Below are 27,909 nucleotides of genomic sequence, written 5' to 3'. Positions count from 1 at the left end.
ACACGCACACAGATGTGCTACACTAGCATGCTCGGTGTGTAAGGTGCCTCTCTCATCCCTTTGTGGTAGAGAAAGGAGGAGAGAGCTTAGTGGGAGGAGGACTGGTAAGCAGGGACGGAAAAATCGCTTCTTTTACAAAGAGAAGAATAACGAGGCTGCTTTAGGAATACTCTTACACAAAAACCCAAGAGAGAAAGTCTTGCTTCCCTACTCTTTCTCTCTCTTCTTGGACTAAATATAGGCTCTACAAAGAATCACAATGAAAAACAAATACTAGACTAATACTGAATGCAGCACATTTCAGTGGCATCTGTTTGTCTTTGTTGTCTTTGTTTTACTTTGAAAGCTAATGTCAACTAAAACTAGTACAAACAGGCAGGGAAAATAATTGATTGGAGCTACGTATCGCTTCCTCCTTTCCTCCGCAGTGTCACTTTCTCTATTTATTTATATGGACTGCAGGAAATATGTCATTGAGCAGCATTATCTCATTTCCAGCAGGCCAGTTGGACTGTCATAGCAGGCTTCTTGTTTATAACTTTAACCCTCTAAAGTCTTGCACTTCTGCACATGCTGAAAGAGGGGAAAGGGAGGCCGTTGTGGACGCATCTGGGGAGAGTTTATGATTTATTCTGATGCTGAAAAAATAGAGCTAGCCTAACACGCTCTGTCTCTCTCCTTCCCCTCACTCTCACAACACACACGCATACACACACTTCCTTAAACTGTCTCTTTTCGATGGGACCTAAAGGGGATTTCATGGATGGACTCCGCTCTAATCATCTGCAGCTCACCAACCAATGAGAAACACACAGCGCTCCCAGACTGGAACACTCAACAACCACCAAGAGAAAACACAATGTCAGTGGAACTTATCAAGTCCACATGATGGCTGACACACACACACACTGAGACTCAAGACAGAGCTAGTTTAACTGTTATCCACATCTCTTCTTTCATTGTAAATGATTCATGATGTCTGTGTGTATTTGCAGGCCCATATGACCACATACATGTGGCTGCGTGCTCTGCAGCCACCCATGAAGCAAGTTAAAGGGTTTCTATAGCAAGAACGAGGGGAGAAAATCTATACTTGGTCAGAGCTCTAGATTCACCCTAATTTCCCCTACCATTATGTCTGCTTGAGTTTCTGAGTGTGTCCAAGCCTTTCATTGGCAGTCAGGCTGAATGATGGAGCGGGGCTGAGCAGCATCGATCATGACAAACGCTTACAGGCACTATCAACAGACAGCGGGGTGTACGATAGCGATGCTTTGCGCAGGGGCACAGCCAAGCCCTGTCTCCATCCATCATGCTGTCTACCTGCTGGACAATAGGAGAACAATGTGAGAAGAACAGAGGAAAAGCCAGGAGGGTGAGGTAGAACCACCTCTCAACAGGTCCATTATCACTCCTATTACCTATCTGTGCATTAGCCAGCGGGCTCGCTCCAAGCCAGAAATAATCATCTCCATCTCTCAGAATAGCCTGGAAATCATTTTACTAGATTGGACTAATGTTTTACACAGAGCCGGGGTGGGAGTAAAGGGAAGGAGACAGCCATTTAGAAAAACAACAAAGTCAATCCGGTTGGCCTGTCTCACTCTCCCTTTATCACACACACATGAGCCTGTGCGCGCACACACACTGTGTGGTCTTGCTAAACTAGTTAAAGATGCCTCTTTGTGGATGGCTGGCTACCTAGAAAGTGGAAAACTGATCCCGAAGATCGGATGACAGCTTTTCCTGGAAGCGCTGGTCTGAGGTCAGTGTTATTGAGCCACTGTGATGACAGATCCACCGCACCTAACCACAGGCAGCTGATACCAGATCAGAGGACTGTCACAAAGATACACATTCAGGAGCTATTTCAATCAACACAAAAACAGCAAGCTTCAAGAGGTCTAATTGACTCCATGCAAAGACGATAATATTTTCAGGAGACTGAGAATAGAAAAAAAAAAAGCATGAGAGTAGATTTGATGAATGCTGACCAAAATGAACCCCTGCATAAATCACCTCCTCGTTTCCTCTGGATTTCTCTAAAGAACTTGTATACACCCTCGTCTATTCTCTAGAGTGACTGAAATTGAGAGTGAGATCTCCCAGTCATTACTTTAAGCATTTACAGTTGCCATCACACATGGAAAGTATCACAAAAAGAGACGAGAGGACTAAGCCAGAGGGAAGGTGAGCAGAGTAGCTACCTTTACGTTGTGCTTGTTCTCCCTCCAAATCCCTCTGAAAGCTCAACTTAAAAACAGCCCAAAGGTACATGCCTAGATATACAAAGTCAAGGACACAGAGTCTAAACAGACTTCATTAAAATGGAAACCTGCACGCTGTACATTTAACCCATCTCACTACTTAGTGGCTACACAATTAATTCTCTAAACTTTTAATCATTTTAAATATATTTTTATTACTTGTTAAATGGTTACATTTCGCAGGTGTGCACTGACTTAAATACAACATATGCTGTAAATACACATTATGATGTTGAGGGGAAAAACAGGCACTGAGTGGGAGGCAGTTGTTCCATAACACAGAGGAGAGGAGAAGTGATGGAACAATAAAGACTGCAGACTCTGGCTCACCGTGATGTATGAGACAGGTGCATTGTGGCTGACATCAAGTCAACAGTTTTCCCTGGGCATGCTGTATATCACCTTATCTTTAAGAGGACACACTCACATGCACACAAACACACACTCCAAGGCATACACATGCACAGTGCTTTGACTTCCATGCACACAATATCCTAAGGCAGCAAGACGGCAATGTAATCAGCAGTAAGTCAGGGGTCTCATCCTGATGTTTCTGCACCGAGTAATCCACAAAGCACACAACATAGGCACTCGGGGTTTGCCAAAGGCAAGATCACCAAGTGCACACGACACATTTTCACAAATTTAAGGTGGAATTAGACTCGTGCATGGTAATATTCATGGTAATAAGTTCCTCCAGTGTAGAGTTGTTGTTGGAATTATTGGTTAAAGGCATTCTAATGTCCTGACATCAGGCTTGCATCTTGATAATCATGACTTCATTCAGAGATGCCCATGATAAAGGTTTTCTTACTAAAGGATAGTTCTTACTACTAAACGATGTGCGCTAATAAAAAGGAAAACCTGAGGATTTCTTTTATTTAATGTTTCCACAGTCATCAGTCTCTAGCAGCATCAGAAACTTGGATGAGAAAAATAAAAAGCTCTCAGTGCAGCAGTTTGCCACAGCCTTGGTTTGTTACATATCTAAGGAGTAAAATGGGTATGGCAAGGCCTACCCACGACAATCTATAGCCCCACTCTGTGTGTAGACATCATTTCTGTTTGCTTTTCTGACTAGAAAAAAACCCCGAAACAAAACTTTTCAAACATCTAGAGGCAAAAGCATACACTTCTTCTCCTAATTTACCCTAACGATGAAGTAATACAGGACAGATGCCCAGAGTAAGTACACTGGATACATATAACACAATAACACCTGGGTGAGTTTCAGGTCAGAGCTACTCAGGGACTTTCCATCTCCTTCTGCTCAGACTGCACTGCCTGTCCCAGACATCTTATTACATAAGTAAAAAGCTAAAGGTTAACCATTGGTCAGCTAGCACTGTTTCTGTGTATGTATGTGTGTGTGTGTATGAAGAGATCTGAGGAGGCGATATTTCCATTCTGTGACAGATGTGTGTGTGTGTGTGTGTGTGTGTGTGTGTGTGTGTGTGTGTGTGTGTGTGTGTGTGTGTGTGTGTGTGTGTGTGTGTGTGTGTGTGTGTGTGTGTGCATGTCAGGGGTCAGCAGATGTATTCATAGAGGTATGAATAAATAACTGCAGGTTCTCTGAGACTATGGAAATCTTTCATGAATATAACATGATGCAGTCAGGACCCCAAATGGCTGTAGTCACAAATCAACAATGCACACACACAGACACACAAAGTCTATCAAACTAAATGTAAAATACACATCAAAATGTGATGTTGTTCTTTCTTTCTCTTTTGATTGAGCTTTCAACTTCATGGCTTCGTCTATGTCTTGTGAATTTTACTGATCCTTGAGGTGATTTTGTTCAATTAATCGTTTGTTTTGATGCCCGTTTGAATTCACGCTGACCTTTTTTGTTTCCTGGGCTCATAAGGGGTTTTGCAAACACACTTTGGAAAACTGGGATTAAAACTGCAGTCAGAGTGGCTCAAAGCCTCTGGGCTTTCATTTTCACTTCTATCAGTGTTCTTCATTAACTTCACCGCATAAAGAAAGTCATTCCACAAGAGCTAACGGCCCAATACTTTGCAGATTCAATTTTGCTCAGGCAGCAACTCAAAACCCACATCTGGTGAGTGTGTTTGTAATCCTTGTGTTGGGATGGGTTCGCAGTCCAAACTAAAGGTGCAAGGCCAGAAACTGCAGAGGTGCTGGTTGCTAGGAGACAAAAAGGTACCCAGCTGGAATTGTGACTAAGCCTTGAGAGTAGTGTGTGTGTGTGTGTGTGTGTGTGTGTGTGTGTGTGTGTGTGTGTGTGTGTTCTGCTTGTAAGAGCATGGCTGGGGATGGCAGAGGAAGGGGCGGACAATGGAAATGGTCCCAGCTGTGCTGCAGTGGGTGGGAGTCGTCCTGAGAGAAAGAGCTAAACAATGGACATCACAGACTCCTCTGGATGTTTACCCTGTCTTCCACACTCCTTCAGAATACCCTCATCCTCCCACACTGACAGCCCACATACAGCGTAGACAACTGAGTGAGTGAGTGAAGCAAACTTTGCAACCAGACAGTGACAGACAAAGACAACAATTCCAGCTTGTGAATAGGATCATTTACTATGAATTGTTAGACATGTTTTCAAAAGAATTATGGCACATGTTAATGTGAATCGTTTCGGTGGATCTAAAGTTATTCCAAGTGAGGTTTTTAGATTAACCAGAGCACCACCGTAACTGAAAAACACATCGCTCTTGCTGTCTGACAGCCTACCTGCCTCTTTTATTCATTTGGTATGCGATATTCCCTGCTTGGGTTTCTTAAAATATTTTCGAACCATCGCATATGGCCTTGAGGTGTGTTCATTAATGAGTGACCGGCCTGGAGCTGCAGATGTGATCTGCAATGCTCAGGAGATAAAGATGAGGCCAGACTCTGCTTTCAGGATTAATGAACCTTTGCAGAGGTGCAGCTGTAGGCACGGGCTATTACCACAGGGGCCAAACGCGCACTCCAGCACGCAGACATGCTCTCACACAAAAATATATCTCCAAAATGAAAAAAAAAAAAAAAACCCAACAATTTTTCCTTTTTCTTACAGTGTCAAACACAATGGAGGCTAAAGCACATCCGTCATCATCCCCAAACATTAGCATAAAGACTGATTACTCCCCAGGGCTGAGAGTCATCTGCTGAAGTAATGAAGGCATGCCAGTACAGTTAGCAAGCTGTCACTAGCCAGATGAGGCCAATACCTTCAGATAAATTACTGAAACAATGACAGTGATGATGGATAAGTGGGAATACAGTGGCTTTTTGTTCCATATGTGTGAGTGCTGAATCAAGTCCATTTGCTCTAGCTGAACTAACATGCCACTGTGCTTGCTTGTGTAATCATGTCTTTGGCAGCATGTGTTTTTGTGTGTTCTTGAAAGCAACTTCGGGATCATTTTATTGCCATAAGTTCTGCATGGATGCCGATACATAGCCCGGGGCTGAGAGCATGAATACTTGTGGCTGTGTGTTTGTGTGTGTGTGGGTGTGTGTGTTAAAGAGACTGTTCGCCCCCGAGGACGCTGTGTGTTACAAAGCCAGCCTGGCACTCACTAAAGGACCAACTGCCAGAGCAGGGGGCATGAAATTAAAACTCACCACCCAGGAAAGAAAGAGGGAGAAAAAAAATCAGAGGGAGGAAGTCGAGGATGAGGAGGAGGAGTAGGTGGCGGAGGAGAAACAAAGGATAATTAAGATGCAGGCCAGGAGACAATAGGCTGGCAATATAATATCGCCCAGGTCAAAGAGGGAACAAAAGAAATTTGCAACAGCAGAGTGGAAATGTGCTCTGCATTAATGATGTCTGCCGTAATCCTTCTACACGATATATGTGACACAGGAAAAAATAATGATGTGACTAAAAGAAAATCCCGCAACTATCGAGAAAACCACAAGAAAGACCACAAACTGTTTGACGCTGACCCTTTAGAACTTGAAAACCACACATCATCACATGTGTCCACTTACCTTTTTTTTGCCAGACATACATTTGGTTTGTGTTTCTTGAGATGGCAATAGATCATCACACACATGTATACTCTGCTTCTATGTAGGCGCCCATGCCATTTTCACCTCTGACCTCTAAAAAGAACTAGAGGCCCAGAGAGGCTGTGATGAATACGCCAGACACAGGGAATGTGTGCATAAGAACATAATTGTATGCTTGCCCTGACTTTTGCTTTTATTTTCTTTGGTGTGTTTCACTGCTTTCACTGCAAACTGTCCTGCCAGCTACCCAGCACAAAGGTACAGAGGTGTTTACTGAAAAAATAATACGTTGCACACATAAAACTGTTGAAATCACACACACACAAAGTTGGGAACATCCAAGCGGACGTTGTTATCCCACAGCTCCTATCTCACCCTAGCAATGACCTTTTAGCCCAGTTCTATGAGTCAGGCTGGGAGGGCCCTGAGCGTGACCGATCCATTAGACTTCTCTGACAAGGATGAGGATGACATCTTGAACCCGTAGAGGCAGGGGAGGGAAAAAGATGACGGACAGGAGGAGGAGGAATACTAAAAAGCTGGGAAATAATAGCCCGTGAGGGGAAGATGTCCCCAAAATTTGAGCAGTCGATGAATCACTCACTCTGACTTGTTTTAAGGGATTAACTATTTCTAAGCTGGCTTTATCAGCTTTCAGTGATTGTATTTACAGAACAAAGTGCCTGGCAAAGCATATAAGCATGTTTGAGTGAATTTTGGATATTTGTGTTATTGTAAGCAATGAACAATTTTGAAAAACATGCACATTTCACTATTTTTCACTATATTTGAAATTGTGCTTTGCTAAACATCTGCAATGGTGAGTCAGATAGAATTTCGAAATTGACAATAACAGCAAAGATGCCCCACTCTAGGCTGAAATGAGAGACCCTAGGAGGTTAGAGCAGCGTTAGGGGAGGGGCTGGGGGGAGGGAGCTGGAGAGATGGAGGGAAGAAGGACGATGGGACTTTAAGGATGAGCAAATGAGGGTGAAAACCCTGTCTGGAATGCCTTTGTCTGCCCGGGCTAATATTTGTTCTTGGATTTTGCCTTTTCCCCTTCTCTTACTTGCTGTTGACAGAAAGGAATGAAAAGGCAGATAGCCAGCAGGTTACCAAGTAGCGGGACTTTTGCTCTTGCATGTGTGTGTCTATACATATGTGTGAGTAGCCAGCAGGTTCCCAAGCAGCAGGTGGTGAGCAGAGGCAGAAAGAACTGAGTTAAAGAATCTTGTCTGCTGCTCAAAGGTTGCCGTACTCTCTTATGGAAGCACAAACACATGGCATAAACGTACCCCAAAAAAAACATGTGCTTATATGTGAGGGAAGACAGGAGAAAAGAAAGGATAGAGAGATAGAAACTTTTTACACATAGTGCCAAGATCCTCACCACCTCCTTGCCCTCCCTCCACTCTTCTCCCCTCCTGGGAAGCCAGGGGCTTGAGGCTCCCCGGGTGTCTGCCTGAAGGCCATTCTCACAGCGGGCCAGTCACTGCACCGACACTTTGATGTCTTTGTATGAGGCTTCGTGCCTCATGTCCACGCTTATTAACTTCGTCAATGACAGATCAATGTGAGCCTGCAGTACGCTGCGCTGCCTCAAAATTACAGCCTATTTACCATTCGGAGTCTAGACTGGCCTTGGCATCGCTCTGAATAAACACATAATACACCAACGAAAGGAGAGAAGGCTCTCTCATGATAGCGCTCATTTAACAAGACCAGCAAGGAGGATATAGCTCCATTTAACTCCGGCGTCCCGACTTCCTATGGGGTTTAGTGCTCACAGACTGCAGTCACATGTCTTTACATCCTGCAGGTCTCTACTTAATGATGAGGAGATTACTGCTGTTGTATGTTTTAGCACTCTAATGTCAGTCAGACAAATGCAGCCGACCAGAGAGCTGGACCCGTGAGAGCAGTTCAGGCTCGTCTATAACAGCACGACCCACATTGTCAAGATTTAGCACTTTGAAACCACTTCTTTGGTATCACCTCTCTCTTGTGTGTTTAGTTTTATCTTTCACTGAGCTTATTTTTAGTGTTTTGGGGGACTTTTTTATGGCCTTCTAGTTTAAGTGGTATATAAAAGCTGAGGTAGTTAAACTTTTTGAGGTCAAAAGAGAACAATCAGTTTGGTGTTTGTACTGTGTTACTTTTTCGTCTCTATTCCTTAGTTTGAGCAACATGAATGCTCTCTCTCTCTCTCTTTTTTACTGATGATTTTATCAGGGGTTGTTTTGGGGGGTTTTCGGGTGATCAGCGGGGCATCGTACTTAGTCGGCTGCCGCCAGGACAGCTTGACTCAGTAGTTGTACAGCGAAACTTTTAAATAGCGCCACAATGTGGTGCCTATTTCCTTCTGGTTGTGTCGAGCCAAAATAAAGAGCTGTAACATAGACACAGAGATTTGCATCAGTCTCACTTCCCATGTCTGGAAAATTTCAGAACCTAGAAGCCCATGCTAGCTAGGCTAGTCACTATATGCTAAAGCATATGTTTCCCTACCTGCTTGTTCATTTAAAGACTGTTAGGTGTGCTTTATTACTGGTATAAAACTTGGAGAAGACGCAAACCCATCCTCAGAAGTTTACAAGCTAATCTACTCCTAGTTATGTGTCAGTAAGGGTATCCAGTGTAAAAATCTTTACAGAATCAAACATGCACTGTTGGACTGACAGTAGCTAGTTGGAAATTTTTAATTATATAACTCAAACGTCTCTAAAACTATGATAACAACTGAGTCTTTTAACCATAAGACAAAAACGGCTGTAGGCTCATTGCATGCGCCACACATGTAATGCCCCACACGCACACATATCCGAATAAACATGCGCACAAACACACACACAGCCTCAAACACACAAACATATGCAGCCAGAGAGATCATCTGTACTCTAAATATTTAAAAAGCCCATTCCTTTGTCTGTAATTAAAACCACTGCAGCATTCCAGAGCTGTATCCCCTACCATCAACACATCTCTCTCCCTCCATCTCATTCTACTCTCTTGTTCTCGTCTTCCTTCCTCCATTTCGACCTTTGCTTCAGTTGCTTAGAAATGGGAATGTATGAAAATCTCCCAAAAACAATAAAACCGTGGGAATCATCTGTGCATCGACTGCCCTCTCCTTCACACCCACGAGCACTCCAACACCATCTCTCATTTACACTCGCAGTTCATCTAGAAAGGCATCGGTTCATTAACTGCTGGGAGAAAGTTAAAGGTCAGGTTTTGTCTGGAAGGTAGGCAGCCGTCTCTCTTGAGAAGGTTGCTTTTCCTAAGAGAAGTAATGATATGTTAGGACATCCCGCAGAGCAAACACAGGAACTATGAGTCAGCGCCACACACTGTTTGGTTACAAAACTCAGGGCTTCTGTCGTGCCCCGGCCTGCAGAATACTGGGGGTAAATCCTCTCCCTGCCCCACCGCTTCCTCTCATCAGAATTTGCCCAAATCCTTCTTTTATCACCGTGTTTGCTTTGTTGAGCTCACTAATGCTCTCCAGTCCCTCTCATAAGGTAGGTGTTTATATGCATGTGTGTGTGTGTGTGTGTGTTTGCTTTGGCCTGCCCAGTAATGCTTCCCATCCCTTCACCATCAACATGGAAGGAATTCAGAAAGTAATGCGATGAAGGCCTAAGAGCGGGAACACACACTTAGAGGCTCACAGGACAGACATGTTCCTGGAGAGAGCAACAGTATATTGGTCCCTTCTAGTAGCCGCGCAGTATGTAGCATGAGATTGTGTATTTGTGTCTGTGTGGAGTTGTAAACAAGCACTTCTCATGAAGTGGAGATGGTCTAGGGAGAGCTGCTCTGATTTCAGACATAATTTATTTATTAGACCCCTGTGTGGGACGTACACACACAGTCACACATGCACACGCGGCGACAGAAAATCTGCAGTTTATTCCATCACGCACCAGCGATCAACCTCATTCCCTCACCCTTGTCTCTCCACCCCCCCCTCCCTCAATCACTGCCTCCTTCCTTCTTTAAAATCGATGGAGTGTTTTGTCACCCAGTGCTGCGTTTCGTGCAATATTCATCTGAAGAAAAAAGCTCATCTCACACTCACTGAATTTTCATAAACCCTGCATGGCATTGATTGGTAAATGAAGGGCAACAGGCTTCACACACATGAATGTCTGGGTATGCAAACACACACACACTCACTCACACACACACACAGACACACAACAACCCTATTATCCAAGCTTCAGATGAAGGCTTTGCTTCGTACCATTGGAATCTGACAGTGATTTATGGATAAGGGGAGTCACACTACACCCTGATACACACAGCAACACAAAGCAAGGTTACTGGCCCAAACACGGGCACAAAGAAAGGTTACCGCACTACCAACAAAGCCATACTGACAACAGTGCACGCTGTGGTTCGGGGTCAACACTACATCAATGCAGCCCATTGGATGAATTCAGCTGGCCGACTAAATAAATGCATTGGCTGCTTTCACTAACTTGTTTTGATGAATTTCATGAATATGAACCTTTCAGCTCCCTCACTTAATGATTCCTTAATGACTCTTCCGGAAACTGTACGAGGCTTGGAAAAAGCACGAGCGACTCTCTCAATATCATAGTGATCCTAAGTTTATATGCCAGGTTCTGGAGTCATTTTCCGCTGCATTACCACTGTGGTTTAGTCGGAGCGGTGAACCCTGAGAGACCAGACACACCCTGCCTCGCAGTGCAGGTATGCCCTCTCCGCTGCCAGGCTTTTTTCCTTCCATTTTTTTCTGCATGGACATGTGAGATCCTCTTTATATCTGCTATCAGTTACAGCTCAGGTGAGGACATTGCATTCCTTCTGACTCATTATGAGTGTCAAGAACACAAGGCAGCGATTTAGCTAGTAATTTGCAACGATTTTAGCTTCATGGTTGGTTTTGGAACACACACATGCAGACGCAGCAGGAGAAAAACAGATTCCAGAGGGAATACTTTTTTTCTGCACAGCAACCACAGACCTTTTCTGCAGTGCATTGCAAAATCCATTCTGGGTGCTAGTTTGTCGCTACTCGCATTCTTGCCAGGACAAAACAGACAGCTCTGATCCAATTTCATGCAAAAGCAAAAGATAAAGGGAATGCAAAAGACGAACAAAAAAAGGAAATGCTTGCCTGTAGCAAGTGCTTAAAGTTAAATAAAACACAGATGACTCACAGACGTGGAACATGGAGAGTGAGTCATCCATAATGAAGCTTAATTTGGGAGCCAAACACTTGTTGATTGATGATCTAAATGCTTAGGATTTTCTAATGATATTTTCTAATGAATTCAAGAACAGGTTTGCCGTTAGTGCCACAGTCATACACGCTATGAAGATAAAAATGTAGAAAGTTGAATCATTTGAATAAGGGTTCATTTAAAAAAAGCACCTCCCTGATTTGCTCATTTCACCACTCGTGCTCTCGTGATGAGTCCTAAAGCTCCGGCAACAATAATATAGGTTTGCATGTGTGTGTGTTTAGTGGACCTTCGTGAAAGCCACTCCAGGGCTCTCCAAGGCCAGCCAGCCATGGGTAGCTCAACGATTGAGGATCGGCACTCAGGAGGCCGACCGACAAAAAGGCTCTCCCGCTCCTTGTGTGTTTTAAAGAATGAGAGAAATACACTGTTTAGAAGAGAGGGAAGACTGAGAAGGGGAAAGAGAGTGGAAGAGGGTGAGAGATGAAAGAGAGAGCAGGTGTGAGTGCCTGAAACAGTACTGACAACTCAAAGACAGTGGCCTATTCAGCGCTACCTAATTGCAGTCGCGGTGGCTGCTTGTTTCCTTAATTTCCCCTTTAGAGCAATGCAGCAGCTCTTGTTTTACACATTAATTATGTTTTCTGGGATCCACTCGCTGCCCCTCCCCCTTGCTGTTGACGGACAGCTTGGCTGCCTCCTGGTCCAGCCTGGCTCTGAGCAGGGGAGTGGGTGATTGAATAGGCTAATAAATAGTGAAGGAGGGATTGGTCACACCCCACCCTATTGTATCTGCGCTGTCACGCCTGACCCTTAACCAAACACACCCCCACACACAAACACACATGAACCCACACACAAACTTTGATGGCCAACAATGTGTGCATACGTAGTCGCGCACAGACGCACACACCTTCACGTCACCTCGGTCAGCCCTGACCCTATAACGAATACCCAGGCTCCCCCCTGTATCCAAGGTGACAAAATGAGGCCCCAGCTATTGCCTAGCAACCAGGGAACAATGAGCACCAAGGAGACGGAATGGCGTGAGCAAAGGGCAAGCTATTCTCCGGGGGCTGAGGGTGGGATGGAGGGATGGGAGCCAAGGTGGGGAGAGGAGGCGACTAGGGGTGATGGGAATGGTGTTAGGACACATCTTTAACCATGTCACAAAGAGGGTGCCTGCCTGGGAAACAAGGCAGTGCTTCTCTAACCCCACTGGACATCTTCCTTCAACTCTGTTCAGCTCACTCTCACAACTATCTCTTACTTTTTTTGGTACGCAAACCTTTGCTCAATATTCACCCACAGTATGAGGAGACACTGGGACTAAAGCTAAAAAAATGAAATGGTGCATAACTGACTCGTGCGTTGATTTTAAACACTGAAAACATTTTTGTTATTTTACACGTGCTAACTTAGGACCAGCAGCATCCTCTGGGGCTAAAAATTAAAACCAAAAGGAGGACTGCACTTGAGAGCGGTTCCAAAAGACTAAACGCAACGGAAGAAACCACAGTGGGTGACACCATTGCCGTTAAGTCCATTTTATATGTACAGTTTTTTTGAAGGACTGATAACAGTTACACTCTAATAATAAATCTCAGAGTCATTTAACTGATTTGACTGACATTCCAAAATTCTGACTTTACTCATGTAAATAAATCTTTTTATCAGTTCTCTGTGTTTTTCAGCCCTTTGAGCAGTGAGGGTGCTAGCACAGATGTGTTGCTATTTTCCAGCTTTCTATATCCAGAAACATAGGTGAAGGTGAATAAAGGTGAGACTGCCGAGGGGGCAAATTGCAGCATAAGAACGCTCTGCCTATCCAGTCTCCATAGAAACTATTTAGATCTATACTATAAAAAGCCAAAGGAATGAGAAAGATTTAAACCAATTCAGAAAGCAGGCCGCAGAGCTGTAATGATTTCACTGTGATATTTATCGTATATCAGTGCTTGACTGGGTTTCTGCCATTACCTCCAGCCAAAGTTTCAGCAAGTATATTTCTCCTGAAACAGGTCTCTTTAGATCATCGGATTGATATTCCAGTTCAATCAACAAACCCAAAAGAAACACATTTTTCAATGAAAGATATTTCAATTTACTGGATGAATGGTTAAAACTTGTGGGGATAGGTTAATTGGATAATCTAAATTGCCACTAGGTGTGAATGTGCCAGTGAATGTGAGTGTGAATGGTTGTCTGTCCCTGTGTGTTGGCCCTGCGACAGACTGGCGACCTGTCCAGGGTGTACCCCGCCTCTCGCCCTATGACAGCTGGGATAGGCTCCAGCGCCCCCCGCGACCCTGAAAAGGATGAGCGGAAGCGAATGGAATGGAATGGTTAAAAAAAGTCTTAAGTGAGCCACGGCAGCAATGAGAGACGGGAAACAAATGGAGTAAAATGAGTGTTTAGGATGTGCAGAGGACTTTTGGTTGCCAGTTTGTTAGCTTGTTTATGTGAAAGCTCTTTGTTAACCTTCAATGATCTTCTCTCTTTTACAACATCTTTATGAAGTGGAACCAGGGCACAGCTCCTCTGCTCTCTCACAGTAACAATGTTTGATTCATACAAACTAAAAAATGCTTCCTTTCTCTGTTTTTAAACCATTATAAATTGGATATTGGACCTGAAAACAATGTACTGTTTCCTGAATGACAGAACAACATGCTACACTAAATAAAGAAATAATAAAAACAATTATCAATTGCAACTTTAATACACAGCAACTATGATTAGCTGAGGACAGGAAATAGACTTAATCTACAAAAGAGAAGTAAGGCCATTCTGTGGGCCTAATGAAGGTGTCACAGGGAAGGCGTGGTAATGGCCTGTGGCTAGGCATTACGGATTAATAGAAACATAACTGCTCAGTCTCTTTCTTTTTCTCTCTCTCTGACACACACACAGACATACACACAATAGATTTTGAAAGGATTTAAAGGGCTGCACATGAAGGATTTAAGGAATTGTGATGTTGCTTCTGGGCAAAGTCAAATCAAAGAACTTCAGACTTTGTTCCAATATCCTTTTGTCACAATTTTGTTTCTCTAGACTTGAAATGTTGACACACTCAGAAATCAAGCAAGGAGCAGTAACAGAAAATGTTCCAGGATTTGTGTGTTTGCCACTGTCAGGCCTAAGCCTTTGTCCTGCATGAGGTATCTGAACATCTCTGGCATGTAAATATCAGTAAAGGTCTCTGGAATAATGTATTGGACTACTGGAATACTGGAATGTTGTAACTTACACAGCCTTTCCTGGCTTGCTGCCTTCTTTGACAGTGGTGTGTTTATATCTGTGTCTGGCTTTGGACAGTCTTGACTCCGTGGGAACTGTTTGAATCTCCAGGTCTACACTTGGCTGGAGTTGCTTCACTACTCTTTTACCCTACAAGCCACAATCCCGTGGAGGTAATATCCACTTCACTAACACCAGTACCAACAACACCCCCTCCAGTCATCGGCTTGATCCCTACATGAAAGCTGCAAGCTCATTACCACAACCTGGGGCTCATCAGGGCTCCCATTCCCGGGGCCTTTTATAAGCCAGAGAAGATGGAGAAATGCAGCCAGGAGGGGAAATGGAAGAGAGAAAGAGATCTCTTATAGGGCTTGCCATCCAAGCAGCCAGGTGTTAAAGATACAGATAAGACTTTGGGAAGAAATCACAGGGGGGAGGAAATAAGGGGAAGAGGAAAGGAAAGCGATAAGGAAGGTAGGACATGGTAGATGACAGAGAGGAAGTGAGATACAGCAAAAGGGGCAGGGAGATGATTGAAGAAAAAGCTGACAGAGAAGGCGGCCTTCTGCTCCTATCTCTGTGCACTGTTTCATCCTCTGTAGGGCCCCGGTGTCACTCAGGCCTCCTTCAGCAAAGTCCAGCTTTGAAGTGATAATGGGGCTTTTGGCTAATGCTCGACTGCAGGTGCCCTTAGTTCCCTCTCGCTCACTGTCTCCCAGCACAGCCATATAGATGAGAAAAGATGAGAATCCTTTCAAAGTCTACAGATGAGGCCAATCTTTCTTCTCTGTGCCTTTTTTCCTTTCTCTCACATTATCTGCCAACCCCACTTACTCTATCCCCACACTATTTATTGCTTCCCAGGCACTGTCCGTCACTTTCAGGTCCTTGTATTGCCCTCTAACTCATTTTACCCTCTTTCAACTCACCGCATTCTCCATCTTTATGCTTGATTGAATTGCTGCACTGCACTTGATCTGAGAGTAAGGGATTTTAAACTACCGCAAAAAAACAATTTAAAGTTCACTCTGGAATACAATCAACTTTCCGAGTTCCAGAAATAATTAATCAAATATAAGAAAATATAAACATATATATATACACAGTGCTTTCTCCTTCACTGTTCTCCTTTCTTTCATCCTCCGTGCTTTTCAAATGTGACTTCCATCTCTGTGTGACTCCCTCCCTTTCAATCAATACTCAGTGTATCTCTCCTCCCTCCACCCTCTTAGGTGTAAAATTGGTATGGCTACACAACAAATAAACACACACAGGTCTGTCTGCATCTCAGATATAACACTTACTTCTGGAAGCTTTGATTGGGCGGGGCAGGTTTGTGCATGTGCATGTATTTTCCTGGCTGAAACAGCAGGGAAGGGGAATCAATTCCATCCCCCAGCGATTTCTTGTTAAACCAGAGAAAGGTAAGATGGAAAGACACCCACTGCACAAAATATCATACTGTTTCTCACAAATATATACATATTTATACATCCACAATAGGCATACATATGCATTGCAAGGCTAATGAGATCACGGCTTCATGCTGCGATACCAACAGGAGAGAACTGTAAGAGGGAGCCACTATTGGAAACAGATAGGCGTTTGTACTGGAATTCATATTTTCCTGCTTGCAATGCTCACCAGCTCTGCACTGCTCAATATGTCTTTTTAATGGAATGTAGGCAGTCTGTGTACCTAAGCAGACAAGTGTCTTTTGTTCAGTGAGAAAGCAGAATGGCTGAGGCGAAAGTACAGAGTACAGAGGTACACGACAGAAAGCTCTGGTTGGATTTTACTAATGAAACAGATGAGTCCTTATAAATATAATAAACAAAAGTAAACAAGTCAATTTTGTTTTTGTTCATGCTTATCAGTGTTGGGTATAATAGATTACTTTGTAACTCATTACTGTTGTCACATAATATTTTTCTATAACACCAATGTTACATTACTGTACAAAGTTCAGTAATCACATTACAGTTACAATTACATCATTGCTTGGGATTCCAAAGGTTCTTTAATTATCTGCATGATGGGCAGATGAAAAGTTAAAAAAAATGTATCAAAAATGCATTTTTCTTCCTGAACACTTGCAATATAAAACGCTGCTTTCAGTTAATGTGAAGGGATGAGGAAAATGGTGGCAATATAAACATTACTTCTTTTTTATTGCACTAAAGGATAAGAGGACAGTGATAGAGTGCATGGAGACTGCCTCCAGGATAGTAACTGTATTACAGTGCTAACAGAACATCGATGTTTTGCAAGCATCTGCACAGAAAGGACAAAACTAGCAAAGAATCCAGAATGAGGTTAAAGCTGAGTGTATGCTGACCCCAGTACAGCAGCCAGAGCCTGTTCTTCAACAGGTAACAAAGGCAATGACGAGCATTAACGCTTGTAGCACTGTAACCTCTGTTTATACCTGCATCTATTTCTACAGTAGAAACACATTAAAATCACAGAGGCAACATGAAGTCTCTTAAGGCTGGTTTTCATCATTGCTCTGTGTTATTAATGAAGAATGTACAATGCATTACATTTCTTGAGAAACGACCCGAACACTGATGTAACAGGTTAATTACATGAAGGCTGTATTGATTCTCCTATAAGTGCACAACTGCCAATCAGACTCAATCAAATTTAATCAAATTCAATCCAGAAAACCTGTTGTTGCATGCTTACATCCATCACCATTAGCACCATATTAGCCTCATTAACCCCAAAGCACACAAATAACCATCTTCATGCAACAGCAGCAGCTCATTAGCCTGTAGCATCTCAAGAACAAAAGAGTGTGTGCTAAGTATAAAACCCTTGAGAATGGACCTGCTCACCACAGACAGAAAAGAGACATCTCACAATTCACAAACACAGAGAAATATAGCCACAGGGAATACGAAGGAGTTCAACCAAGTCTCTCCTTCCACAGGATAAAGGGATGTGTCCAAAGCCTATAATTATATATGCATACAAAACTAAACATCCAAAAATCTCTTTCCATCTATTATACCACCCTTTTTCCAAGCAACTGGATCATAAAATATGAGGCTCTGTTTGAACTATTTCACCTTCCAAATCTTTCTTTCTTTCTCTGTGTGTCTTCCGCTTACTCAGAAAAGGTAAACAGCCCAAGTCCAAGCCCCACAGAGCATTGGTTGCTACAGCAGCAAATCGGCAGGAGGTGGGCAAAGTATGTGTGCAGTGGCATTTGTGTGATTGTGTGTGTCTCTATGTGAGTGTGTGTATGTGTGTGAAGGCATAATTTGCCCTGCAGTTTGTTTGTTTCTGCTTTTCAAAATCACAGAATCAGAGACTGAGCCTGAGGCCACAGGATGGGGCTGGACTAATCATTTACTGTACGCATGTGGGTTTGCACAGTGTGTGTATGTGTGGGTAGCTCCATGCTTCTTCCTGCTTTGCAGGATGTAAGGAAGGGTTTTCGAACGCCTTCACCCCTCCCCACCCATGGGATCAGAGGCGGTGTTTGGGTCTGCTTGGGATACGTCCAACACTGAGCACCAGACTCTCGCATCCAGACCCTAACAGCTCATAACTAGAGATTACACACAAATACTCTAGTCTTCCTGCTAAAAACTTCACACACGACACTTCCACATGATGATCCAGAGCTGATAGTGTTGATCGAAACCCCAGATCTTGAAATGAACCGTAACGAGGTGGACAGATGCACTGAGTGAGGGAAACACCCTCTGCAGGGAGATTGCACTCTATTACTGCTGTGATGAATGAGCTGGATTTCTCATTCTGATAGATGCATTCATACTCCATGCTGCTTGACTGTATGAGCCAATTTTGCACACACATGACTACTAAGCAACATGACCGCAAGCAGGACAACCCAACGAGCACTGCATTGGTTGTTATTCCTGGAACGGGACTGCAGACTTCCTCAAACCCCTGCTCTAAGATTCCAGGGAGTAAGTGCATATATGTGTGTTTGTGTGTGCATGAGGGTAGCCTTTTCTCCTCTGTGCGTCAGTTCCAATCTGGACCAGGCGAAGCCAGCCGTCACAGAGGCAAACTGCCGGCAACGGCACAGAGAGGAGGAGGAGGAGGAGGAGGCCTCTTTCTGCAGCTCTGCGAGTGAAATCCCCGTGTGTGTATACTCATGACGGATCTAGACCACACTGTGATGTCTTATTCATGCCGTATCAATTCATAATGACCAGCCTAGTCCCCAGTGTGAAGATGTGCGTGCACACGCAATCACATACGCATAAGAATGTGCATGTGTGTGACTGGACGGTCACCACTGAAGAACTTGCGCATGTGTGTATATGTGTGTGTGTGTGTGTGTGCGCACATGTTTGCTTGTATGAATATTTAGAGCATCAGAGATGGTATGAGTGTGTATGTAGAACAGCATGTACCAGACAGTGGACATACACACACACACACACACACACACAGACCACTGATGTCCCAGTGCTTGAGTGTGAATATTTAACAAGCCTCAATCCATCTGTTCAATTATTCATGAGGAAGGACACAAAATCGTTAGTAAATATAAACACCGCTGTTTCTCTCCTGCTTTTGCTACATCTTTGCTGCTCTCCTTTGCACCTCTGACCATCTCTCTCTCTGTTCTTTAACTTTGTCTTTCTTCTGTCTGTTTTTCGTCCTCTTCTCATTCCTCTTGTGCTGTGGTTGTGAATATTTCAGATGGCAGAGTGGTTTTTAAATTACCCCCTTTTGGCTTCCGCTCTCCTCACATGGTTTGGTCTGCATTTCTCTCTCACACACGGTCCGACTCGTAAAGAAAACAGTGACAAGCCATAAAAGCCACTTTTACCATCTGACAAGGACAGGGGCAGGAAGAGGGACGGGGGCAAAAAGTTAAGGCCTGGGCAGTTTGGTCGCCAAGTCAGGTATTTCAAACTGCTTAAAAAATAAATAAATAAACCTCACCCATGCATTGAAGTTAAAATATCACCTAGCGTCACTCAAATTAGGAAAAGAAATGCAGATAAACACCTCTGATGGTTTTTGTTGAGGAGGTGAGTTCTTCCATGAATAGTGAAAAAATGTGTCTTTTGTTATTAGTGCTCAAAGGATCCTTGGAGAGCATTTTCATTGCCAAGGTCAATGCTCTTTCTGGCAGTTTTAAAGAAAGTGATGAGGATCTTCATCAGATTTGCTGGGTTCTTCAACACAGCCTGAACTCTACTGGGCCAGCTTTCTTTTAATTTATTTAAGTATTCTCCAGGAATAGTTCTCCAGGCTTTTTGAAGGACATTCAAAACTCTTCTTTGGACGTTGGCTGCCTTTTGTTCTGTTCTCTATCAAGATGATGTCACCCTGATTCAATAATACTGAGGTGTGTGGGGTTTTTTTATGTTCAACATGAAACCCTTGCCAATCAGATGCTTTTCAGATGGTTTTGCATGGTGGATCGCTGGCTTGTCTCTTGAGATAAGTTTTCTATGCCTGAATGAGCCATAACATCCTGTACTGGACTGAAAATGAAGTGAAAAAGGAACCAATGTCCAAAGAAAAACTTTGAAACACTGTCAGAAAACCCAAAGAACTATTGCCGAAGACCATTTGGGCAACTGAGTGAGTCAGGTGGAGATGCAAATGCTAGCAAAACAACCATTAGCAGCAGATTAAAAAAAAATAGTTGGATGTCCAAATTAAACTGTCATTTTCACCATAGAAGATCTCAATAGCATGCATGGTCAGAGGCTGGCCAAGATGCATATACAACTAGTTAGAGCTACAATAGCAGTCAAACATTACAATCATTTTTGTTAAGTGTGTTCAATAAAAACGTACTACCATAATGACAATACTGTCACAATTCACATACTGTGCAAGTAACTTCATAGTGTATACAATATACTAGATGGAAATCTAGAACGGAAGTTTCGAAATGGATACACAGTGTGAAGTCTGAAGCTAGCTTCACTGAAGTCTGTGCTGTCATTATTTACTTAGTGTCAGACAAACCACAGTCAAGAAATCAGGATGTCTACCATTGATGGCACAGAAACCTTCTGATGAAGATGAGTTGCCATGGGGACTGCTGCCAAGCAGGAGCCCAAACAGTCCTCTAAGGAAGAGAGAGAGTCCTAGCACACTGAGGCAGGTCATTCATCAGAAGAGACAAAGAGAAGGAAACAACAAGACCAGCTTGAAGCATTAACAGCCTGCCAGATGCACACACACATGCATGCATGCATGCAAAGACGCCTACACAGCACAGTATTATACAAACACAAACGGTCACGAGGAGAGAAAAAAACCCCACACACATTCAACTCAGTCTTTCACGCAGTCATACACAAAAAGTCAAAAGTCAAAAGAGTTAATTTGCTTGCTTTATGGCACAAAAAGTCTTGGAACACTGGAGTAAGTTTACAAGCCAATCAATCTGAAGCAAATGAAAAGGGGAAAATAGTGTATATGTGCTGAATGGTAACAAAGTCAAAACAAATGGGAATACTGTGACAGAGAGATGATTTATAGGCTTAATGATAGTGCACTTTATTCAAGGCCTTCCTACCCTAAATAATTCTTTATTTTCACTCTGAGCTACTGTTCCCTAAGCATCAAGCAATCAACAAACACAAAACACAGCATCCCTCCAACACAAACACAGAAGAAGCAGCTTTGCATCAACACATATCTGAAGCGGCTCTTTTATCTACAGTCAAAGCCACAGAAAGGACGTAAGCCCTTGTGTATGCATACCATCCACACACACAGATCTAATTATAGTGTTATTCTCTGAGTGTTTGTGTCTAATTAGTGTTATTTACATTTTCCCTCAGTTTTCTTTCTCTTGTGTGTGCACATTTGCCTGTGTATCTCAGTGAATGTGTGTGTGTGCGTTTGGTGTTTGTGTATATTAGAGTACCCGTTGCCAGGCATTAACATTAAATTGAAGGATGTAAAAAAGCTTCTTAAAGACGGATGAGACACACCCCCTTTTTCAAACCTTTGCCAGGGTTTCCTCAGCTCCCCTGTAGTGCAGGTACTACCTCACCCTTCCCACATCCCTCCACCTCCCTCATCTTTCCTGGGGAGATATACAAGGGAAAACCTTCCCTGACTATCTCCTTAACCCACAACATAATACAAAAAGTTTGTCATTATCGAACGCGACACCCCCTCTAAACAAACCTGTGTTGCTGTCCCAAGCGAATAAGCTTGCTCAAAAACCTCAAAATACCCCTTTGTCTCCTCCTCCCCCAGTCACCCATCGTCAGCCTAAACCAGATGCTATTCCCTGGGGCCAGCTATCAGACCAATTGCTCTACACGCCCCCGACTCTGCTCACCTATGCCACTTTTTTCCCTCCATCCTGCGGTCCTTCCTTCCTCCTGCTCTCCCACTGCGAAAGCACACTAATTACAAACATGGATGAGTAGATTACAGATCTGAAGCGCAGTGGAAGTGGGATAAGGAGTAGTCAAGGGTGGTGAGAGGGGGGCAACAGGTCGTTAACAGTGATGAATGCAACTCTATTTTCACTGTTATTGTTCAGTGATGTTCTGCGCAGCGCCTCTCACCTCCGAGCCACTGTTCCCATGCCGTCTTGTAGGGGTCATCCATCACAGGCAGCTTTAACTAACTCCGTCTCTCCCTAATCATCTCTAATCAGTTCCAATTATCTTTCCTATTTCCCCCATGCATCAGTGTCTCCAGGATCTCTGAGGCATGGGAAAAGATAGGAGGCAGTGTAGCGGGGGTCTGTATAAAGAGTTTGGCTCTCACAAGAGAAAGTACGTAGCTCTGGAAAATCCACCTGTGCAGTTCTCTGTTTTTTAAATGAACCAAGACACATTATACACCTTAAACCTATTAGCTTTGACGCTTTAGCAGAATTATAGTACAAGATAAAATCCAGTTATTTCTAAATGCTAAATATTTCTTTCTTTTACAGTAGGCTTTACTAGAGCTCTTTAAAAATGTGTTCTAGCAAGGGCGCTTGGATTAATTCATCTTCCCTTTGCAGTGCAAACTCATTACCCCGTTAACGTAATGACTCCATGGGATCAAGTGTTTAAAAACTTCCCACAAAACAACACTACACTGCTCATTTAACCAACAGCCTTTTATTAACCCGGTAGCTTTTCCTCTAAAGTTTAATGAGAGCGACAATCTCATCTGCTATCCCTCGCTCCTCTACCCCCTTTTGCCCTTCGCTCTGTTTGTCCTCTCAGCAGGGTGTCTAAGACAAATGGCCACTTTGTTATACAAGCTTTCCTTAAAACCCTCACTCTAGAATGAGCAAAGAGAATAATAAAAAAAAGAGTAGAGCAAAAAAGACAGCAAGAGCGTAAAAGTATAGAAAAGCAGAAGGGGAGCAATTAATCCTGCTTCCAAGAGAAGAGAAACCATCTGGGTTTGTGCTACACCTGAGGGCAGCGGGCTTTCACATTAACCTCTTTTGCTGGGATCATAAAGGCAGACCCTAACAAGCCCCAGTGAGCTCTTTGAGCAAGTGCAAAGACTCGCACACAAATACATACGCAACCACAGACTCTCTTTGTCTGTTGAGCTCTCTCCCTCTCTTTCTCTGTCGTCCTCAGAAACACACATAAATGCACACATGACATAGCAGTGAAAGTCTTCCTCTGGGAGATGAGGACCTTTTAAGTCCATTAAAAGCTGCTGGCGGGAGCGAGACAAGGCTGTAACCCAACCGCATCCAACTGCAACCAGAACCCATGGTGTGGTCGGGAACACCACTCAGGAGTTGAGAAACACCTTAGGAAAAAAAAAATCTTTGTCTTCTACTGCTGCTCCTGATCCCACGTTACTAGCCCAAATTTTTTTTTAACAAGGACCAGAAGTCTTTCACAAAGATTGAATTATTGCTGATTCCTTGGCCTTGGATTTGTTTTAACTGTTAAAAAATGTCAGGCACTTCCACACCTGAAAAGCCTCAAGGTCAATTGCTGTTCTCTTTTGTCTAACCAAGGATAAAGAACAAATGAGTGTATACACAGACACATAGCGAATCGATTAAGCAATGTTAAACAAAGTCTCACTCTCCAGAACATGGCTGAGAACTCAGTGATAGGTTTAGAATAATGACCATGAAGTTAGACTGGATGTGTTAGCACAATCCTTTGGCTGCTGGCTACGCCAGCTGCTCCAGATGGACCAATCACACTGGTTCAAGGCCATCGGCTGGTCTGAGAGGCCTTGGTCTGCTCTTAGTCTACTAGACACACAACTCAGTGCTGCTCAGTGTGAGCAAACAACAAGACAACCAGCCTTGTACCAAAAGAGGAGGCCTTAAATTCCCAGCGGCTGGTTTGGGCATAATGATAGGTGACGTGGGGAGATAGTTGCAAGGAAGCGACAGATAGATTCAAGATGGTGTTAAACATCAAACGCAATATAAACAGATGGAGGGCTAAGGCCAGGATCATGGGTTAGTAGTACCACTATGAGTATAGAAGGAAGGGAAATGATTTTTCCATGTCCCACTGTTTCATTATTCCCAGATGCTCCAGGTAATCTGAACGCGAATAATAGGGGCTCCAATGATCAGTTAGCAACAGGGACACTGATTATACCAAAGAAAGAAAAAGAAACATAGAGCCTCTTTGTAGATGGGAATAAAAGTTAAGCATTACTGTGGGATCGTCTCACTGCATGAGGTGCATGAGTGGAAGGATGCGTGGGTGTGTGACTGAATGGGACCGGTCTTAACAAGAAGCAAACGAAAGTGTGCTCCACCTTCACCATTCATATGATGAAGGTGGAGCATGCTCGCATGACATAAAACAATCTCATTAAGTAACAAAGCCATCCTTTCACCTGGACTTAGTTTCACAGTCTAATTTGTCCCTTAGCTCCAGCCTGATCAAATCTCTGTCACCCCTGGATCTTCTTGCAGACAGTCTGAAGCCCTTTTCAGACACAGGATACGTAACATTGCTGGCTTCATCCAGCTCTTAAACTGGTGCCATTCTGTCATTCAGACACTTTTATGTTATTTTTCAGACAAACCCACACGATGAGAGAGCCAAAGTACAACCACGATTTTTTCCATATGTGCAAAAGAGCTGTTACACTTGAGGCAGCAAGCATTGTCGGCATAGTGACTTTAATTTGGAATGCTAAGTTATCTTTGCCATTTAAAAGAGCAGGATCTGTGCTGTGAGCTGCAGAAGCTGTCCCACAAAGGACCGTTCTTCCGGATTAGGAATTTCAAAACTGCGTCACAGACAAATTGCAAATTAATGTGCAAGTTATTACTGCTTATAAATCCATTAATGTAGCTATGAAGCCAACTAGTTTAGATGTCCATTCTTCTCACCCAGTTCATTTTGCCTTACGGTCAACAAGAAAGAGTTCTGATGTGTATTTCAGCAAGTGCAATTGAAATCTATTTGTACTTTAATTGTGTTTATATGTAATCAAACCAAAGCCAGAATTCACCAGACTTGCCTAACTGAGCCATCTTTGGTGGTTTGCATAGTGTGCGCTGACAGAGAAGAAGAGGTAAATTAATAAAAAAGCGAATGTACTTACAGTCGAGACAGGCCAGGGTTCTTCTGAAACAGCAACTCAGGAAGCTGCTGCAGTTGATTACGGTTCAGCCGCCTGCAGCAAGGAAAACGTATGATCAACCAGTGATTGTGTGTGTGTGTCTATGCATGTGTGTCCTTGAATGTGTAGGCTGTGAATAATTTCTTCTAGCTCCCGTAGAATCGGCTTAGCCACAGGCTATTGTGTTTCAGTGTGCTCTGCATGTCACATAAATATCCAACTGAAAGTTCGGGGGAATTGAAACTGCTAGTCAGAGACAGTGCCGTAAATTATCGCTACGCAGTTAAATTACTTTGTTTTGCCTTGCAAAACAGCATTCTGTTGACTTTCCCCAGAACAACAAAATAGCAACATTCCAATTTTTTAAAAAGTGAATCATATCCATTCAATTATAGGAACTAAAACATTTTATTCGGGACGATCTATCGAAAAAAGATGTTTCTAAATAAAATTAAGAGGAATGGATGAGCTTATTCAAGCCCAAGGACACACTGAGAGGAGTGGTGGTTGGCAAGAGACGCCACGTCAAACAGCTAACATCTAAGACTGGCAGGCTTTATGCAAATACAACAATTAAGTCAATGGAGAACAGACTGTTGCTAATCTGTTGAAAACCACAACTCTCTCCTTTTTGAATGGCCCATTTGAGGCCCATGGGAGCGAATGCAAGGACTGCGGCACAGAGACGCTGCAAATGTGAGAGGCAGGCCACTGCCATGCCTTCAGACAAATTCAGACAGATGTTAGGACTTGTGCCACACACTGTATACACTGAGAAGAGTGTTCGGCCAGCTGAGAGGGAAATTTAGTGCATAATGGACATTAATGGTCTGCTGCTGCTTCGTTCACACTGAACTGTACCTGCTGGTGGGTTAGTGGCTTTTAAACATTAAAGAAACGAGCCACTCAATTTCCACATTGGTCTGGCACATGGAAATGTCTACCCAATGTTTGGGATCAGTTGAATATGGAGGAGGAGGAGGAAAGGCAAGCTGTGCGTGGTCTCAAGTTTGGTAACATAGACTGTTAATGTGGGTTTCAGATCAGGGGAAAGTCTTTTATAAGTTAACCACTATGTCTGCATTATGGCGTGGTCCATAAAGTCATCTGCTGTGCAGGTTTCCATGTGGCTAGCACTATTGATTTACTAATGAGCGGGTTAAGGAGTGGTTGATTGCGTTTGTCTGTGTGTTTTCCCGGCGAGTTTACAAGCTGTCAAGGAGTCCTGGTGCTGTCCAGATGAGCCAGGGTCTGCGGTGGGGGAGGCCTTTTAAGCCCACATATCCCACTGAGGGCATTCCTGTCAGGCAGAGCTAATAAAAATACTCGCAGCCCACACCGTACCCTCTTAGCACCATCCAACCACAATGAAAGGCCAGGATAGTGCCACACACTTGATTTCGCAAGATTTTATGTATCATTCCTGTTAGTCTCATTACCCCCAACAAATACAGAGAGTGAAAACACATGAGTATAAGGATGGGATTTTCATTTAAAGTTTAAGTGTGTTCAGGCTATCTAAAGACAACCATTGGTCATACTCACAGTCTTTCCAGCTCCTTCATGTCATCAAAGGCCCCACGCTCAATCACAGTAATCTGATTCTCCACCAGCTGCCTGCAGAAAAGAAGGGAACGAGAAGTGATGTCACGTTAAAGTCTGTAGGGGGTCACTCTGGCTTTAGAATTGTGTAATGGGCTTGGCTTTAGGGTTTAGGGGGCAAGGGATTTTGCAGTATGTACAGTATTTATATATTCAAGTAGGGTGCAGTATATTCAACACTTCTCTTCCACATACACACACACACACACACAGAGGGCAGTGGTGTGGACTGAGGGGCACTGGGAATCTTGGCAAAAGGAGGAGGGATAGCAGCCAGGAAAGTTTCCAAGGTGGTTCAGAAAGTGTGTGTCTGGTGCTCTAGTGTGGTCCACTGAGTGTAGTAGCTGGGTGGAGAAGAGACGAAAAGTATGCAGGGGGTCAGAAAGTGTGAGGTGAGCTCCAAGTTTTTGACATCTGACTGAATCAAGGGCAAGCGGGACGTGCGTGTGTGTGTGCGTGCGCCTGTGAAACAGCATAGCTGTACCATATCAGAGTTTTTAGGCACCACATCAAGGCTATTAGACATAAACAAGCAAACATGGATGCACACAAACACAGAATCCATGCACACAAGTTGGAACACATCCCTTGCTCAAGTACAATGCCAAAGCTAACACACAAAAAAGGGGCTTAGATAGTTTTGGAAGTGTTACAATAACACAAAATCAGGAAGCAGAGAAAAGTGTCCAGCAGCTTTAGAAGCAACAAGCGCTCTCCTTCATTACATACACAACTGTTCTGTGTTGAAGGTAACCTCTCATGTCTCCTGTGAGGCCATGGCGCACTGCAACTCAGCAGTCTGGGCTTCCTCTCCATCGAATATAAATGCTAATCACTTTTCACACTCCATAAACATGGAGAGAAACGTGCAATTCATCTCAGATCTCTTTCTCATGAATTTAGATGGAAGCGGAAAAAATGTGATGAGTACTTTTGAATTGAGAAAACTTTTTTTTTTCTTTTTTTGAGGCAACCTGCGGGTACATAACCTTCAATTTCTCTGATCTATTTTGCTATCTACTTTTTGTTGATTGTTCCTTTATTACTCTGCATTTCATCACAGAACAGAC

General features: G+C 43.4%; 1 protein-coding gene across 3 annotated transcripts in view; it reads right to left on the bottom strand.

Moving 5' to 3' along the window:
* The window catches only part of slit1a (slit homolog 1a (Drosophila)), an 83,539-nt gene that overhangs the window by 42,945 nt on the left and 12,685 nt on the right, over positions 1-27,909 (bottom strand). For all 3 annotated transcript variants that reach the window (XR_005615359.1, XM_039621779.1, XM_031758756.2), the window contains exons 3-4: positions 26,783-26,854; positions 25,220-25,291 (exon numbers count right to left, since the gene is read on the bottom strand). Coding sequence is in view for 2 of the 3 variants with exons in the window: in XM_039621779.1 (XP_039477713.1) it covers positions 25,220-25,291; positions 26,783-26,854 (144 nt within the window). In the remaining variant the exon portion in view is untranslated. The remainder of the gene's footprint in view (positions 1-25,219; positions 25,292-26,782; positions 26,855-27,909) is intronic.

This window comes from Oreochromis aureus, linkage group 13 (genome assembly GCF_013358895.1).
Source record: "Oreochromis aureus strain Israel breed Guangdong linkage group 13, ZZ_aureus, whole genome shotgun sequence".
Taxonomy (NCBI): domain Eukaryota; kingdom Metazoa; phylum Chordata; class Actinopteri; order Cichliformes; family Cichlidae; genus Oreochromis; species Oreochromis aureus.
This window is presented reverse-complemented; position numbering and strand designations above follow the sequence as displayed.